The sequence below is a fragment of the Podarcis pityusensis genome (assembly GCF_964106645.2).
Source record: "Podarcis pityusensis genome assembly, chromosome: 1".
NCBI classification, from domain to species: Eukaryota; Metazoa; Chordata; class Lepidosauria; order Squamata; family Lacertidae; genus Podarcis; species Podarcis pityusensis.
Window position 1 is genome coordinate 91741121 of NC_138028.1, and position 19781 is coordinate 91760901.

Below are 19781 nucleotides of genomic sequence, written 5' to 3' on the forward strand. Positions count from 1 at the left end.
AAGTGGAAGAGCGTTCTCTTCACTTCTTTACACTTCCAACACTTATCTGATTCTGTCTTAAAAATCTTAGCCAACCTACTCAGAGTTAAGTACCATCTATGAATCATTTTCAAATAGTTCTCTTTCAGTGAATAGCAGTTCACTGAAAGATGGCTGAGGATTTCTTTTTACTGTCGTATGGCTTTACTGTCGATTTTACTTTCGTTTTTTATGACGCATAGCAAATTTATTTTATGAGGCAACTAATACAAATAGAAGAAAATGGCTGATCCCTGCACAAAAAGAATACGTGAACACAAGTCAGACATCAGAAAGCAGTGGAGGAACATATCAACTTGCACAACTATTTGTTGATTTCTCCGAAACACTGCTGTGGTTGAGCAGGGCCATATTATAGGGGACTCTTTTACGGGCCAACATGTATGGCAGATGCTCCTCCATCTTGAACTAGCCGAAATACACTCTTGAAAGGCCAGTAACCAGCTACATATATGAGTGGGCTGTTCCTGAATGCTTGTGAAGCCAGCAAAATGCTTGGGAACAACTGCTCCTGATTTTGCCTACTGACTGTGCTTAAAGTTACAGGAACTGCATATGTTTCAAAATCAAGAGGCCGCACATACCTTACTCCCAGTGAGCTGTGCAAGGTGAGGCTTCAGTTCTTCACCAATAACAGAATAGATTGCCACGAGGCAAAATACACTGGCTTTGCGAACACTGCTTTCTGTGTTGTCATAGCCCTAGATGGAAACAACGAAGGGAGTCATGAGAATCAAAAGGTTTCTTCACAAGTTCTCTCTTCCTTCAGGGTTAGAAGCTAGTGGAGTGGATTTGTAGTACACTTTCAAATGAGAACAATTAAAATATGCAGGGACACAGAGAAACCTAGTCCCAACATGATTATTATTATTTTTAAAAAGATAATTTTCAAGATAGCCTGCAAAAGAATATCATAAAGCAAATATAAAACAGATCAAACAAGTATTGTTACAAGATTTCTCCAACCTGGAAGGGGGTTCCCCTTCTCTCCTCCCTTCCCTTGAAAACTGGCATGCCCAAAAACCTGACAGAATAAATAGGAAAAGTGACATATGGCTTCAGGAACTACATAAGCTCTCCACAGACAGCAGATTACCAGTCTGGCTCACAGGAAAGAACTGGTAGCCCCAGCACCCAAGAATCCCCCTGCATGCAAGGTTGGGCTCATACTGTGGGTTTATTAGCCAAGGACTGGGCAGCGGTCTGCTTCTCTCTAGTACCAGTTAACCCTTCCTTAACCCACCGAAATGCAGGTTATTCAACTTCAGGAAGCAGCCTTTTCGGTAACGAATTCCCAGAAGGCTGAGTCATACTTGCCTGGGACAGGGAAGGCGTTCCTATATTTGCATTTGTAAAAGGAACATCAACTTTGTACAGAGAAAAAGGTTAACCTTAAAAGAACACCAAAAACCCAAGAACGAATTCTGACCAATAAATTGATTATAAGTTATAATACGCTAAAAATGGTTTTTGGTAAAATGAAAAAATGCAGTGATATAGAACAGTGCACTGAAAAATTAAAAATAAAGCCACTCAGTGAAACCTGCAACAAAATCTTGCAGTGCATTACTCCACCCAGTCACCCATGTCCATTTCCAGGACACTCAATTCAATTCCTGCTCCCCACTGTTTTTCATCCCATGCTCATCCAGACATCCATATTCTGTGGCCCCTGAGCCTGCTCAATCCTCACTTGCCTTTATTTGGGGTGTGTGTGTGTGTGTGTGTGTGTGTGTGCAAGAGAGACAGATTGCTTCCTTAGGTTTTCCCCTTTAACCCCCCCCCCCCCAGTTTCTTTATTTTTCTACGTTTTCTTTATACTTCATGGCATTCCTTCTAATAGTGATCCCTGGTGATGAGTGCTGGCTGGATTACAATCAAAATAAGTCCCCCAAGAAACAAGAGAGATATTTGCATGCTTCAGGTGGGTGCTGTATGAAATGCAGTTTTGCGAGTGCTTTGTTTCCTATAAGACAGTGCCTGTAACATCACTAGTGCCAAAGAACACACCGCCTCCCTCATAATATGCACACCGTTTGGGGAACACTACATTTTAGCTTTTAAAAAACTTGTACTCCTACTGAAGCGATGTGCTTTTTCACTGCATCACTCACCCTGCTCAACAACAAATAGCATCAAGCATTTGCAAGAGCTCAGCCACTTCAAAAAGCCATTGCTTTTTTAAAAAATCGTGATTTTTTTATTTAGTTTTTTCAAAGGCAGGTCAATACCAATAGAGGAAACAGCTGTGGGGGATTTAAAAATTGTGGTCTCAACAGAAGCAAAACATTGCAGAATGATGCCTGGATCGCACACAGCAACTGAGTCACAGCTGTGAAATTATTGCACTAAAATCAGCTTCTGGAAAGGCCCTGGCAGAAGGACAGAGCTTTTGGTCTGCTTCTGCCCTTGGCTCAGAGTGACCTCTGCTGGGAGAAGGCTACAACTATCTTCAGACCATATTCCCAGCCCTTCTCCTGTTGCCAGACACTAAAGGGGAATGGTATTTATGAAGCAAGACTAAGGCAAGAATCCTCATAACAAATGAGACAGAAGTATAAAAATACCAGTGTTATTTCTCATTTCTAGAGCAGGTGTCCAATTAAGGTCAAATTCCTGGGCCCTGTTTCCAGGCTGCTATCAACTTTTTGCTCCCTGATTTAGGACAGATTCAGATGACCCACTTGGTAGGCACTTAGAATCCTATTGCCCGGCAACTGAAACTATGCAAGAAGGTGGTCATCTGTAGCTGTCAACCATTTGGTTAATATTGGCCTTTTAAGATTCTCTCCCCATCTGAGTCAATGTAGTGCTGTAGCCAGAAAATGACGAACTGGCCTCAATTGAAGAAAAGGGCAGGCCACATCATGCTAAACAAGGGTGAAGTTAATTATAAATTAACTTTTTTATAATTATACATTTGACTTCATCTTGACAAGGTAATAATTTGCTTGACTTATACAGCTCCGTGCCTTCCTTGCGCTATTTTTAAAACAGTTTTTATTCCATGAACTGTGTGAATATGAAGAAACGGTATTTTTAAAATGACTGAGGAGAAACAACTTGAGTCACATTGTAAAAGATGCGACACAATCCAATGACTCTCCCAGGCACCGGGTTTCGCCTCGCCTTCTAACACAGGTCTTGCAGAGAGAGGAAGCTTCTGAAACACTCAGGGGAGTTTTCTTTCTGCTTCATTCTGCTGCCAAAAGGGTCTTTTGGCTTTGCTACAACTCTTGAAGCTCTTAAACACTGAACTTTAGCCCTCCGCAGAACTGAACATGGTTATATGCAATAGCCAGGCATTATATGGCCAGATATCACTGGAAGTGACACCAACTGTATGGCTTTAAATCTCTGGTCCTATCTTAATGAGCAACACCAAAAGTTCATTGATTTTCCTCTCAGAGCAAAAGACACACCACACCTAGAGGAAGAATTCCAAGTGGGGGCAGCTCTCACCCTAACCAACACGACCCTCCAGACCAAAACAAGTAGACAACCTGGGGAACAAATCCAGATGGGGAAGTTCACTCAAATGCACCACCTAACTTAACTGCATCTTTGAAACCTTAATGAACTAAAAAAAAGGAGGTATTCAGTTCAATGAAAAGGCTGTTTCAGGCTGCTGGGAAGCTATCATGGCTCTGATTAGAACTGGAATTCAACAACATCTGGAGGCACCCTTCAACTGGACTGAAGGCTTCGTCTCAGGAGTTATGGGGAAACAGATAAGGCCAAATGAATGAATGAACACTTCAGGGCTAAACTATATTACACATAAATGTGTATAACAAAGACCCAAAGGGTGGCTGTTTTTTAAAAATTAAAAGCAGCCTCAGAGGTTGCAGTGTGAAAGGAGTGGCGGGGAGCAGGAGATACTTAAACTTCTCATTCACTGGCCAATTTTCAAAGTTGTCCCTCCTGTGGTTTTGATTTTTTTGATTTTTTAAAAAATCACCTTCACAGCACATATTTGCATGTAACAGTTCAATTTGCCTCTTAGGACACAACGGGAAATGAACTGTAACCTCCCCAAGGCACCAGCGCCTTTGTTTTGCAAACTGTGTGGTGTAGTAAATCACTCATGAGAACTTGGGAGCTCAGAAAGTGTGACCAACATTTACAAGAAAGCAAAACTTGCCAGTTTCAGTGTACTGATAGGTGAGAGGGGAGAACAGACAGTTTCACAACTGTCTGATACCAGGAATGAGGGCAGCTGTGTCTGTGATACACATCAAAATATTGATTCAACCGGGGTGGGGGAAAGAGCCAGTAGAGCATTTTAAAGCAGCACTCTGCTTTCATGATGGTTATGTTCCATCTGAGGGCACATAACCACATTGAGAGCTTGCAGGGCAGCAGCTGAAGAAGGAGCAAAAAAGGGTTTTCTTGTGTGTGTGTTTCTTTGTGGCTGATTAGCTGCTCTCCCTGTGCAAAGGTCAGAGGGGGCAGGGTTTCTGTTGAGGCAGGTGATTAGCTGTGGGAGGAGCTTATCAGAGCTTGCAGGGCAGCGGCGCGCGCCTAGTGGCGCGCACAGTTTGATCCATCTTTTAGATTTAGGGGAGCTAGTCTCAAACGTTTGTTGGGGGAGACCTAGGTTTTTTTTGGGGGGGGGAGTTATTTGTCCTGTCTTCACGCTTTTTATGATGGAGGACCGCTGTAGCCACCCCCAACGACACGTTCTCAAGATGGAGGGGGAGGGAACAGCTGCAGTCGCCTGCGGTTCCTGCGCAATGTTTGCCATCTTGCCAAAGGTTGCAGGCAGCTTTACCTGCAGCAATTGCATGTTGATTGCCCTCTTAGAAGACAAAGTCCAGCAACTGGAGGAACGTGTAGCTACGCTCCAAAGAATTAGAGAGCTGGAGCTCTTCTTGGAAGCAACAGAGCACACTGTCTCCACCAAGGAGGAGACAGGGGACTCCCCTGAGAAGGAGGCTAGTTCACCAACACAGGTGTATTCTGCTCTGGTCAGACCTCACCTGGAGTACTGTGTCCAGTTCTGGGCACCACAGTTCAAGAAGGACACTGACAAACTGAACGTGTCCAGAGGAGGGCAACCAAAATGGTCAAAGGCCTGGAAACAATGCCTTATGAGGAACGGCTAAGGGAGCTGGGCATGTTTAGCCTGGAGAAGAGGAGGTTAAGGGGTGATATGATAGCCATGTTCAAATATATAAAAGGATGTCACATAGAGGAGGGAGAAAGGTTGTTTTCTGCTGCTCCAGAGAAGCGGACACGGAGCAATGGATGCAAACTACAAGAAAGAAGATTCCACCTAAACATTAGGAAGAACTTCCTGACAGTAAGAGCTGTTCGACAGTGGAATTTGCTGCCAAGGAGTGTGGTGGAGTCTCCTTCTTTGGAGGTCTTTAAGCAGAGGCTTGACAACCATATGTCAGGAGTGCTCTGATGGTGTTTCCTGCTTGGTAGGGGGTTGGACTCGATGGCCCTTGTGGTCTCTTCCAACTCTATGATTCTATGATTCACAAAGGTGTGGAAGAACATTGCCAAAATAATCTTTCAAGCAGAGTCAGCTGCGCAGAGGGAGGAAGAACCTCTGTTTCTGAATACGCCTTGACATCATGTGCGCCATACAACAACCGGGGATGCTGAATGAATCAGCTGGAACTCTGCCAGAGTTTCTTGTCCACCTCAAACACATGGTTGTGCCTCTGACTTTGTACAAGAAAAAACGTGTCTAGTAACTTTCAGAGGAAAGAGAACCCATAAAATGTAGCTACCAACTTTGCCGTGCTATTGGAGGCTTGGGTCAAGAGAACACAATTCACTTTGGCTGATATATTCTTATTATACTCATAAAAAAACAAAACCCTAACCATAAATATGGTACTAATCTGAATTGTTCAGGAACCAAATCACAAGAGAACCTTAAAATGGCCAAACAAAAAAACCAAAAACATTGCAGGCCAGACCCTATAAGTTTCTCTAGCTAAATAATTCCAAATCATGGGCAAAACCAGAAAAAGTCCTCCAACTGATTTTATTTTACCCCCCCCCCCCTTATTTCTTAAAAAAAAAAAAAACCACCAACCAGGTTGCCCTGAGGTAAGGAGAAACAACGTCATGAGAGCTGCCTGACCTATAGCTCCCAATGGCGGTTCCAGCTTACTGGCCCCTCCCCCTCAACCAACTGCCATCTCAGGCTACTGGCTGTGGGAGGGTGGGAGAGAACAGATGAAAGAGCCTATCTTCAAATAACCTGAGAAAGCGCCAGCAACTGATCAGGCGGCGGCCAGTTGGTGCCAAAGAAGGATAGAACTTTCTTTATGTATGCCACAACAGCAGCAAGAATACTTATCGCAAAGCACTGGAAGACACAAGATCTACCCACCAGGGAAGAATGGCAGATGAAGCTGATGGACTACATGGAACTGGCGGAAATGACTGGCAGAATCCGAGACCAGGGAGAAGAGTTGGTGGAAGAAGATTGGAAAAAATTCAAATTATACTTACAGAAACATTGTAAAATTAATGAGTGTTAGAAGGATGCTGGAATGAAGTTATATGGTTTTAGTAGAAATGCAACAAAGAATTAAGTAAAAGCTGATTGATAATGGGTTAAAATGAAAATTTTTTAGGTTAGATCGTTAAGATAAATTATAGGAAAAAAATTGAGAAAGATGGGAAGAATTTGCTGAAATAGTGACTTGAACTAGAATACAAAAAAAGGGAGGTGTGAGGTCGATGAAACAAGTAAAGGAAAGGTAAAGACATGGAATATTGGATGTGTGTTTTAGGTTTTTTTTCTTTGTTTCTTTTTGTTGTATTGTATTGTTTTTCTATTTTTTTTCTTTTTTATTGTTGTCTTTTTTCTTTTTTCTGTAATCTTTAAACTTTTAATAAATATCATTTAAAAAAAAAAAGGATCAGGCGGGAGCATATATTTAGACATCAAACTATCCTGTGAGATGTGTGAAAGGCAACTACTGCAAATGAACTTTTTTTTAACCATAGCAACCTTGTGTATTCTTAGTGTTTAAATTATCTTTATGGTACACTGCATGGATAAGTGATTCATAACACAGCCAATAAAGTAAGTTTCTTCCAGATTTCAGAAACTTTAAGCAGGGCTTATCCAGTAATCGTAAAGGAGAGGGAGAGAGTTCAACAGGTGCTCTATATACAGACTGTATAGGAGTTGCCAATGCGATGCCTTCCAGGTATTGTGGACTACAATTCCCATCATCCCTGACCATCTGCCACGCTGACTGGGGCTGATGGGCCACAGCATCCCTAAAAAGACTAATGGAAGAAAACATAGTTCAAGAACATACACTGTCAGATGGTCACAAAACTAAACCAGGAAGGTGCTATATAGCCGAGTGAGGGTTTGGGGGCAAGTTGGGACATTTAGAACAGGTGTGGGGAACTACGAATCCCATTGAACCTAGTAGCCATTGACTGTACTTGCTGGGGCTGATGGGAGTTGTAGTTCAGCAACATCTGGAGGCAACACACCTGCCTTAGATCCATATCCCCTCACCCTCTAGCGCACAGACACCCCACCGCCCCACTGACTCTACTCATAGCACAAAATCCACCCAAAGGAAGCAACTGTTAAGGAAGCCCACTTCAATCAGCAAGAGTTGCACCTGGCTCAGGAAAGGCTCACGGAGAAGCCATAATACTCAGCAGAGAACTGAATTTTAAAGCCGCAACAGTGCTAAAAAGACAAAAGAGGCAGATTCATTTTTGCCAAAGGGATACTAGAAGGCAGAACTAAACTGACAGCTCCATATATACTCCAAACTCAAAACAACAGGATAGAAAACAAACCTGAAGAGACAATGCATGTGCTTTTACAAACAAGGAAAATCGTTTATAATAATTATACATATATAATATACAATGAGTGGCTCTTACTACCTGCCATGAGTCAGAATAAATGTTAAATAAGACTTGGTTTGTGCGGACTAAATGCGTTCGTTCAGGGTAGCATACCTGCAACAGGCCAGGGATGATGTCTTGAAGAAGTTGATGCAAAGACTCCTTTGAGATCCTCTCAATGACTTTAGTTTGCATTTTAATAGCGGCCAGATTGATTGGATAGTCAGCTGTCTGAATTATGGGGCACAGCACTTTGATGCACTGCTCAGGGTGGATGGAGCTGGCCAGAGTGGAAGCGGCTTCCTCAGCAGCTCTCACAACCTAGAATTTGGGGAAGGGGGGGAGGAGATTTACATTTTACAGATTAGTACTGCACAGAAAACTCATACATTTCCATATCTAAAACTCAGCATGACCCAGCAGTCCTCTAAAACTAGGCTATTGTACTGATGTTAGAGACTGCGTTTTGAATCTACACGCGTAGTAGATTGGTGATAGTCACAAAATGCTGTTTTCTGTATTGCCCCAACTGCAATAAAACATGTCTCTCTTGTATCGGTCTCTACAGCCACAACAGGTGTTGTAACTCTCCAACAGTTTGACTTTACTCCTGATGACACTCTTCCCTTGTCTCTTGAGACAGACAGATGCCAACAATGGTAGGCATGGCAGGACCTTCCCAATTTTTTATTTTAATGCTTATGAAATGTGCCAGAAGAAACAAACACTGCAGGATAATGCATAGCTGAAGGTAGCATTACGAAGGTGGACCCCACAGCTTTCTGAAGCCACTGACTTATCTTAGGTTTGTATACTCTGTATTTTGGGGCTTGAAGACAGCCCCAGATATGCTCTGTGTAACAAATCGAAAGTGTTTGTTATGTGACTGTTTGAGGAAAAGCAAATTAAGTTTAGGTATTTTTATTAGACAAAATTATTTGTTTGACCCATCCTCTCCACATCTGAAGCAAATTTATTAGGCTGTATGATAAAATAATGTATGATAAAAAGAACCAATTATGGTTTCAGATAAACACTAATTTGTTCAATATTATATTTTCCTCAAGTTAAGATAACAGAAGTTTTAGTACCAGTGTGTTTTCCTGCACTGTCACACTGTAACATGGTTAATATAATTCTAAGGCTGTATATACATTTATTCTGTACATGTACATTTCACTGTATGACAACTAAGATTATTTGCCACAAATAGGACAAAATAATATGAAGGTTTCATGACTGTACATGCGTTTTTTTGCTTAAGAAAGTGCAGACTGTTTGGTATATGCTTAAGATTTTGCAAAAATACATGTTAAAAATATTTAAATATTTTGGTAATTCAGATATCTATAAATACCCATTCCTGTAAGTATGACTTGTACATTCATCAGAAGCAATGGCTCCCGTAATTTTTACAAGTGACAGAACTGAAATATTTGACTTGCTTTTTACTTTTAAAAAGGGCAACTATTTTAGCAAATTCCACCAGTTTAACATGAAGGTGAAAATCCATAATTCCGTAAGAAAAAGGGATTGGAGGACTGATTTTCACCCACAAAAGGTACAACTAAGCTAAACATACATACTGAGCACTTCAGTACTGAGTCTATATCTACCTTTCTTTGCACTTTCCACAACTGTAATGAATACAACCACCCACAAGATATGCCTGCGCACATCTGAATGCATACATTGATTTCTGGAGTGGGATGCATGTCTATACTTAAAAAAAGTTGGTGCTTTATATATTCACAAATGCACACAAATGGCAATGAGAGCATAAGAGTTTGAAGCAATTTAAGCACTATACATAATTTTGATACTCTGTGACACAATTGTACAAAAGTGTTTTAGACAAAAGGGGAAAAAACCGGCGGAGAAAGCTTTGGGAGATGGCAAGCTTTTCCACTCATTTGTGGAGGTGATTCGGGGAAGAAGAAGGGGGGAAAAAACCCCAACAAGGGCACAGAGTCAAGGTGAATCAAAAAGAATGTGTGCTTGGGAGATGCCTGCCAATAAAGGCACTCCTTCAGAACAAAATGTTTTGTCCAGCTGCTTTATCTGGAAATCAGTTTACATCTGCTGTTAAATGCTGTTACAAAAAAATGAGTGTCATGTGGAGACTCTGGTTCCAAGAAAGTGTAGTACAGACATGCTGATTTATTAAACGGATTAAATATTTTCTGGTCCTCCTTTTTAAGACAGTCTTTACACATTTTGTTCCCATGTTGCTTGCTTAACCGTATAATGCCACCTTGTGCTTCAAGCTATAATCCTGCACGGGTTACATGGCTGTCTCCTGTAGCCTAGTTTGCCTATTATTCCCATTTTGCGGCCAAGAATTCTATTCCCACCCCACCCCCATTTCTCTATAAAATGCCTCAGATGTTACTTTAAAGTAACCCTACAGTACACTGTTGTACTCAGAGTTGACCCCCTGCTATTAATCTCCATTAATTTCAATGAGTCTACCCTGAGTAGTATTAGCATTAACCACCACCAGTTCTATTTTAATACTTTTCCTTGGCATTTAGGTTCCTGTCTACTACAATTTGTTTTATGTAGAACAGGCACAGAAATATCTGTCAGCCTTTGAAGTTAAGCTTTGACCATTAAGAGGGGTGAGATGAGTCTCTTGCCAACAAGCCCTAGACAACAGAGCTTCTCCAGCAGCAACAAAACAGCCACCTCACCTCTTTGTGAGAATCTTTATGTGCTTCCAGAGTCTTCATGATAGTTAGTTCAGCATAGTTCTTAAACCTTGCAGGCTGGTTCCTCAAGATTTCTCGCAACACCCTCAGTGCCAAGGCTCTTATTGAATGCTAAATCAAAAGAAGCAGCACATGTTGGAGAAGAGATCATTTAGTTTTTCAAAATGACTAGCATAAAGTGTGGATTGCTAGGACTGGCACAGTTTCTATTTTAGGGAGAAATCTTTTAGACCAAGAAAATGGGAGCATTAGGGTTACGAGGCACTTGCTTAGCAATGAGGATCCCTCAAAACCACACATCATGGGTCTCAACTCATTTGCAAAATTCAGTTATATATCTGAGAACTAGGTAAATGCTACCTAACAGTGAGCAATTTATATGCAGAATTATTATATTCTGTTTCTGTGTCTGTTAACCCCCCAAAATTTAAAACATTTGAACAAAACACAAAAGAATTATAATCCATAACACTGGGTGGGTGGGGAATAACTTGACTTTTCATGTACCTTTTAGTTTCTGAGCTGTCACCACGCTCTTAATGTATTGACTCAAGTATAAGAGGCAGATTCTGTTTTAAAATGAAGTGTGGGATTTTCTAGATTCTAACAATACTCTGTGGGTCACTTTATTTCAGCTACCCATTGTTGAGAATCTCAAGAAGAGATATGCAAAGTTCTGATCCTGTATGTTTCTTAAATGCATGTTAATGCCAAAAATAAAATCCAACACATTGCCTATTGAAACTCAGTTAAGATAAGTTTGTACTCCTCTTGTCTAACTGCATTCAGAAGAGCTACAACTATCATTTAGCATAGCAAACCCAAGTACAGTTCTATTTTAAACTGCAATAAATCTATCCAGCATTTCTATCGCAGTTCTTGTCATTTGGTGTACTTCCACCCCAGCCTTGCCATTTACTGATGTTACAAACAAGAATACTAGGAACAACTGCTCAAGTTATATAACTGCTGAGTTATGCTTTTGGATGACAGCCATTCCAAACAGTGCCTACGGTTTCAACAGAGGAGCACTGAGCTTAACTTGCTCCTGGCTGAACTTTTACAGTACATCCTGATGCTTTGAGTATTCACCTGCTCAGTTCACAGGCTAGAACATGAGTCATACCCTGAATAAATCTTCTGACGCATCTATGACAACAATAACTGGTAGACACTAATAGCAAACAATAACTGGCATGCAACAAACATTATTGGCTGCTTTCAGAATAGTAGTTTGATGGCATTTCAAACAGGTAAAACCATGGACACTACTTCAGATACTTCATATCAACTGAGTAAACGTTCGGCGGTGAAGTGCTAGTGTTTCAGTTTTTATCTTGTGGTGGTAGGCCAGGGGGTGGGGGAGATGGAGACCAGCTGGCATAATATTGGATGCTGTCAGTTATTTGCCTGTGAAATGTAAGCCAAGGGCCTTTGTAAGTTCAGACCATATCCTCAAGTGCAACAAACTAAAGTCTGGCTACCTTTGGTTTACCTAGTTTCTGTATTATACTGCTGCCAAGGCAAGCTGGGTGACACCACTACATTTTGCTCAACAACTAAGAAATGATTCCATTGATTGCTTTGGTACAGTGCTCAGAAACCCAAAGGCCACTGGTAAGATGTGATGACCAAACTGAAAATTTCAGAGGCTGGAATGTCCATTTCCTCTCATAAAACAAGAAAATAGAACGAAGGATAATGAAGTTTCTATTTTCTATTTGTTTCATCATCTCATTCTTGCAAACTGACCTGGTGGCTTTGCTGAAGGGCAGGATAGAAATCTTTTAAACAAATGAAGTTATGGCAGTAGCAACTGTGTTCACCCAAAGGGCAACAATGATCACACGGTGCTTTTAAAAGGCATGGCTATTCCTTAGTGCTAGCATTCATAACCATCCATGTTCATACTGATCTGCCCCTATTCTCTCAGCTTCCTATCTGGTTGTGCGGGCAGCTCCAGGTCTGAAGGAACCCTGGGTAAAATGCCCTCTGGTGGGATCGCCTCCACCGAAAGGCTTACTTGGCAGCAGGGGTGGCAAGCAGAAAGTTGCACAGCAACGCTGGGGGCTGCCATTTTGATTTCACATCTTGCCCCAGAATAAAGCTACTTTGAAGGCATTACAGGAAATTAAAACAGCAGCTGTCCAGTGCTGCTCAGAATACATGGATAGAACTTTTTTTCTTAAGGGGGTGGGGGGTGGAAACCAGATTTGGACCATTTTTCAAAGCAGTCTGAGGTATTCTGGAGAAGCCTGTCCAAAGCAGCTAGTTCCAGTTTCTTTGAATTCCTGGGAAACATTGACAGCAAACCACCACAGTATTGCCACTCCATCTAAACAATAGCCACATATAAAGGGAAAACATCACCCTCTGTCACCATTTGCTGTAGAAAATGTGTGTCACCTGAAAGATCCCTAAAAGATACTGGATCCTATGTTGATAGCTTACATCTTTGTCTCCAAGCGTTTCCAGCAATAACAGCAAAATGGTCTTGAAATGCTCCTCCCAAACTCCCAGGTTGTCTTCCCTTGTAATCTTCAGTAGCTCAAAAAGGGCCCCTTTCCGTTCTTCTACCCGCTCATTGTGGTTGGATAACTCTTTTAAAAGATCAGCTACCAAATCAGAATGATCAATGGGAACTGAGAGAACAAAGGAAAAGCACAATGAGGACAAATCAGAACCTACTGCTGCAAATGGTTGAGGATGAGACGGATTCACATTGTTTCTTCAGAGCGTCTATAAATATGATTTATCTCTCATCCTTTGGTTACAATACACATTGATCTATAAGATTAACATAGGGAGCAATTCAGTGTTGTGGTTGCAAATGTTCTTCTGTCAGTGCAAACCATTCTGCTAGCCTGATGGAATAATCTCCCCTCTCCTCCCACTTTGAGCTGTTCTGGGGGTTCATCAAGTCAGACCATTGGTCCATCCATCTTTGCACTGCCTACAATGGCCACAAGAGGCTGTTCATGGTTTCAGTCAGGAGTCTCTCCCAGTCCTACCTGAAGATGTGAGGGGTTGGCTCCACAACGTTCTGCATGCAAAGCTTGTGCTCTATTACTGAGCTACGGCCCTGACTCAAACACACACAGACTGCTGTAGCTATTTACAGCCTCCAGGCTCATGATCCTGACTATTTAAGGATGAATCGTCTCCCCTGCAAGTTCATGTGCTGAAGCTAAAACACAGAGATGGAATACTGGTCGTCTACCAGGGGCTGTCAGAAAATGTGAAATGGCTCTAATAACAATGACATTCCTGTCATTCCCACCCCATCAGCCTTATCCTGTCAAAGTGATGAGGGGGGGAAACCGTAAATGTTAAAACAAACACTAAGTTTACCCAATGAACAGACTCATATTATAGTTTTAAATACTAGGATTTCCCAATTAATAGTTTCATATTTCATATTATTCACTGTCTTTGCATATTCTAGCAGGGATGAGCTAAGAGGTGATGGAAACTGAACTCAAGAAGCAAGTTCTAGTACATTTCATCACCAATTAAATAGGAATATTCATATTTTAAAGCAAGACTGGGATCGTCCAGGAATTTAGAAAACAAAATAAAAACAAACCGTCCCGAAGCTGATCAATATCGTCATCAAACACCGCTTCTTTAAGGGCACTCTTGTCATATGCGCTGATAGTATCCGAGTGTGGGTAAGGGTTATACTCCCGGGCTCGGGGTCCCGAAAATGCACGCGGGGGCTGGGTGTTGAGCAGGGAAGTTTTGTTATCAAGAGCCATCCTTCCCCCTTCCACAACATCACTGCCTCCACGCACATCAGTGGCTGGTGAGGCTAAGCAGCCATCTCGAGAAACCTGTGGGAACAGGGAGAACAAGGGCAATTAAGACTACCAAGACTTACATTAGATGCAGTTACTAAGATCGCAAAGAGAACAAAAGTTGCAAGATTTGACTCCTGAAGTTCAATGCTAAGAAAGGGCATTGGATTATCAAAGTCAAATGGCATGAAAATATTTTCCCTGTAGGAAAACTATTCAAAATCACAACATTTTGCTAACCATTTTCATCATCCTTTCATCTCCCCAGAAGCCTACTTACAATGTCACTGTCCTTCTTTCCATCACGCTTGATTGGTTCATTTAGATCTTCTTGACTGCGGAAACTAAACTTTTCAATTGCTTCTGTGACTCCACGAAGGGAACTGTAAATTTCATCAGAATTTAAGTTCTCTGTGTCGTAATCCAACATGCTGAAGATCAAACACATATGGAATGTTAAAAACAAAGAGTGGTTTTCTTGATTTTGATCTATAATATAGCCCACTGGGGGAAACATGATTTGAAATTCAGCTTCGGAATTTATGCTAACTTTCACAAGGCATGAACTCAGGACCCCAAAACAGGGATTCAGAGGTTGGCTGTGGGTGGTATAAACCTGGCAAACATAAACTAAGTATTGACTGTGATACTACATTTACATGGCGACCATGAATACTCAACCAGTCCTTTCAGTGAAGCAATTTCACTGTATATTAGAAATAATTAAAAGTGCTAATTTCAGCCAAAATTTTAACAGCATTATCTCATAGTACCATCAACCAAAAAGCACATCAAAATCAATTATTTCCATATGAAGTTCGAGAATTCTAGCATATGTAGTCAATCCTAGTTCCAAATAAATGAAGTATGGTAAATGGTTAGTAATAAAAATGCACATCGGTGATAATGGAAACTGAAAAGTTTATGGCACCATGGACAATGTATGAAATACACAAACCTAGTTTTGGGCTTTTAATTTTGCTTTCCAAGAAACCAAAGTCAAATTATCTAAATTAACATAAATTGATTACTGTATATCCAGAGGGAAAGCTAGTTTAACCTAAAGTTTAAGCTGGCTTAAGTCTATTACTACCATAACTAGAGTATCAGATATGAATCAGCTTCCCTTTGGCCCAACTGGATACTTGATCATCTTTGGATCATCCAGATCTGTCACAGGTAGCCCAGTGTGATCACTGATGCCAATGCAGTTTGCATCAATATAATACTTGGAATGGATTTATGCAAGAAATGTGGGGAGCTATCAGCAAAGCCCTGCTTTTCTCTAATGCTCACTGGGACCTTTGCCCCCAAATACCAGAGTATATGTGACTAAATATTACCAGGGACAACAGCAGACCACCATTACATATAAAAACCCTGTAACTATGAATATCATTTGAAAGCAGGGCACAATCTTACATTGCAAAGCATGGCAAGGGAAATGACATTCTTCCTGCAATCCTGTTGATGTGAACTAAGTCATCATTTTGTTTAGCATGCCATTTCAACCTTGTCTCATGGCTTGTCTCACTTCATACAAACCATGATCTGTAACCAGATCATGTTCTTGGGTTTTTAGTTCACGGTTTGTCTGGAGTGCGTGAAACTACCAGTCCAGATTCAGATGACACACTAAGACAAACCATGGCTTAGCTCACAGTAGTTGGACCAGGCACAGTGACCACTATGCTGTCCTCTTCGTGTTGTGTGTGAACCAGCTATGTGCAATGACTCTTGGGCTGGAGACTATTCATTGTTAAAATGAAAGGAATGAGAACTGAATCCCATTGTTTCCAAACGGGGGTGAAAGATGGCAATTTTCTCTCTGCACTGGTATGCCTCAACTTAGGAAAGATATAGAGCCAAACTAGACATGATGGGGAAAACATTCATGGGTGTGTGCTGTTCACATATAAAGCAGAATGTACATGTATTCATTTTTTACAACAAGAAATGCACATGGGCAAGGGATTTGAATCCTAGCTCTCCCTTCCCCACTTTACCTGTGTTTCCAGTCAGGGTTCAATAGAAGATGCTTTATATAAAGATGGGGGCAGCACTGTGAATGAACAAAAGTGTCTGCCCCCTTCACATATAGTGTAGTCCAAAGAAATGTGACTGAAATAAAGAACTGGCAAATAGATTCTCCCATCACATATTACCTCTGCTGAATGGATGTTTCGCAAAATGGAAACATATTTTGCCTGGAATCTCACCAGAACAACATTCTGGTTTCAGCAATTGACAATTGTCTAGAAGTTTCTCTTCCTGGAAGGGATTCAAAGAACTGAGGACCAAAGACAAGATTTATGTCTCTTGAGTTCTCTGGGCTTCATGAATACTGGGAACAGATACAATGCTTGGACCTCTGTCAATGCACTAACTCTGCAACCCCAGCCCAAGTAGCACTACCAGAACTGAATGTCCATGGTGTGTTTTGGCAAAGCAGGCATAAGGCAACACCTAATCTCTAAACAAAGAAAAACTTGGAAGGAAGATCTGCCAGTGGTGGTGGAAAAACAAACAAATATGAAAGCCCTTTCAACTACACTGTCAGTTTCAACTACACCATCAGTTTCAACAACATAATTTTCAACCACTTGAAAATGTGATTGTATCTCACTGATAAGAAGATACATAAAAGTTACATTTTTTGCAAAAGAATCAATTTCCTTACATTCTGAAGATGGCAAAAATAAAGGGCATTATCTACACCACCCACAGTGAAAGTCTTGCTAGGATGATTTTGTGGAATGGTTGAATCTAGGATTTACCTATAATAGCACTTGCATCGTTATTCTACCCAGTCTACCACAAAATCAAGTTCTCTCTCTACATCAGTTATTTCTCTATCATATTCAAATGTGCCACCATTTCCCGTGTTCTGAAAGAATTGCTCATTCTGTAACCAATCTTCCTTCCATCTTTTACCTCCAAAGTCTTGAAACTTGCTATTTGCTCATGCAGTCTCTACACCATCTCTCTCTAACCAGCATAACTGAAGGTCTCTGGACTCCTGCTGCATATACACCACACATTTAAAACACACACTCAAAATCCTGATTGCTATACTTGTTAAGAGTGCAGGGAATAGAAGATATGTGAGGGATAAACTAGGATTCTTTGAGGGCAGGAGTATGCTTTAAATGCATGGTGTGTACACAGCCTTTGACCTTACCTTCCTTGATTTATGTTGCCTTTCATACAGCTGATTGCTTCTCTTCCTACCCATCACAACTTTTCAGCAGCATCCCTTCCTCTTTTCTTGGGACTTTTCTTAATCTCTCTATGTTCTGGCTTTGGGCAGCTTCATCAAATTTTATGGCATTCAAACATAGACTCACTTTCCAGATCTCTACTTCCTTCATCCAGTCCCACATCTCTAAGGGCTTGGGCATTCAGTGCTTAGGTTTCATTGGGCTTTCACAAGCTCACTATACCCAAGGCTGCTTGTCTTTCTTCTTCTCTTCCTTCTCAAGCCTTCCTATACTATTACTATGCTATAGCCTAAAAGAACAGCAATACAAATAAAAGGCTAAAACAGCAGCTAAACAAAAAAGCAGGACTACTGACCCTAACCACACTAAAAGAGGCCACTATGCCACCCTTCACCCTAGTGATTAAAGCTGGATAAAGATGGAACTAGGCATGAGTCAGGGGGAAGAGCATTCCACAAGGGGGGGGTCACCACTGAAAATGCCCATTCTCAATTGTCCCATGAAGAGCCTTTTGTATCCAATCACTCCTACCCAGCTAGTCAGACACAAAGCCTTAGCTTTATCTTTGATTACTACTTCTCATTTGCTTCCCATGTTCACACTGTTACCAAGTCATACTGATTTTCCTTGTACAGTCTTGTCAGAATCAGATACTTCCTCTACAACCCCTCGGTTAAAACTCTGCTTCACACCGTTGCTATCACGCGCTTCCTTTTCACCTCAGTCTTATCAGACCTGTCCAGAGCTCTGCTGCCAAATTATTCACCCCTCTCTTCATTCTGAGCGCATAGGGTTCCTTTGCCACACCCAGTAGAAACTCCTTGCGCTTACATTTAATGATACCTCCTCTACCCTCCATATCCCAAGACCCCAACTACCACCTTAGTATTAGAGATTACCGTCCACACACTTTCACTGCACAAACACTGGTGGTTAGGTAAAACCTCTTTTAAAGTGTTTAGCAGAGTTTATCTTCTTTCTCTCTCACGGAAATGGTGAACAATGACAAAGTTGTTGTTTCAAAGATGACGCACAAACTCTGTGAAGTCTCGGTCAAGAGATAATAATAATAATAATAATAATAATAATAATAATAATAATTCTACCCCGCTCATCTGGCTGAGTTTCCCCAGCCACTCTGGGCAGCTTCCAACAGAACATTAAAAGCAGAAAACTTCAAACTTTAAAACTTCCCTAAACAGGGAAGATTTTATTCCCAGACCAGGTACAAGCATTACAATAGCAAAATATATTTTCGACTGTTAACATAAACAGCAATTAACAGTACACTTTCAAACAAAAGTCTTGTGTTATCTCCAGCACCTCATATATTACAGGAACAGGCATATGCAAAAACGAAACCGAGTGGTCTTCTTATTTGCACTTCTAGCTGATGCTAATTAAGCTCAGAGTGCCACTCCCATACATTCAAGGAAAAAACTCTGGAACCTTCTAGAAACTTTCTACTTGTTTCTGGCAGAATGATTTCTTAACACTTAGCTCCTCCAACTCTAGCATCTTTAGGTCTCTAATTTGAATGATTTCTTCATCCATTCTCATATATGGCCCATGATCAAGTCATGGATGGCAGTGGTCTTTTCAGTCATTGACCTGGCATTGCACAGCAGCATCTTCAGGTCATGTGGGTATCCCTTGCTGATTCCAGTATCCATCCAGTCAAGACCAGACCCGGGGGGCAGGGACAGTTCTCAAACAACGACTAAACCTGCCCGTGAACCTTATAAGCTGTGGTGGTGAGTATGGGCCTGCCCCCAGGCGGAAAATGGGCTTCAAGCGGGAGCAGTCCTCCCCAATACTCAGAGACAGAGCAGCAGCAACAAAAGACAAGCTTGCTGGATCAGGCCAGCATCCTGTTCTCACAGTGGCCAGCCTATGGGAAGCCTGCAAGCTGTCTACGAGAGCAACAGCACTCTGCACACCTGTGATACCCACCAACTGGCGTTCAGAAGCATAACGCTTCCGACAGTGGAGGCACAACATAGCCAGTGTGGCTAGTAGCCACTGATAGCTTCATTCTTCGTGTATTGGCCTAGTCCTCTTTCAAAGCCATCCAAGTTGGCGGCTATCACTGCCACTTGTGGGAGCCAGTTCCATAGTTTAACTATGCTCTGTGTGAAGGAGGCTACCTCCCTTCCCCTTCC

The 19781-nt window shown here is 41.5% G+C and overlaps 1 protein-coding gene across 1 annotated transcript in view; it reads right to left on the reverse strand.

Annotated features, from left to right (window-relative positions):
* The window catches only part of CLASP1 (cytoplasmic linker associated protein 1), a 172947-nt gene that overhangs the window by 2089 nt on the left and 151077 nt on the right, over positions 1-19781 (reverse strand). Inside the window, exons 35-40 of the mRNA XM_081009704.1 lie at positions 14679-14829; positions 14188-14434; positions 13053-13243; positions 10584-10712; positions 8005-8211; positions 624-740 (exon numbers count right to left, since the gene is read on the reverse strand). Of these exons, the coding sequence (XP_080865830.1) occupies positions 624-740; positions 8005-8211; positions 10584-10712; positions 13053-13243; positions 14188-14434; positions 14679-14829 (1042 nt within the window). The remainder of the gene's footprint in view (positions 1-623; positions 741-8004; positions 8212-10583; positions 10713-13052; positions 13244-14187; positions 14435-14678; positions 14830-19781) is intronic.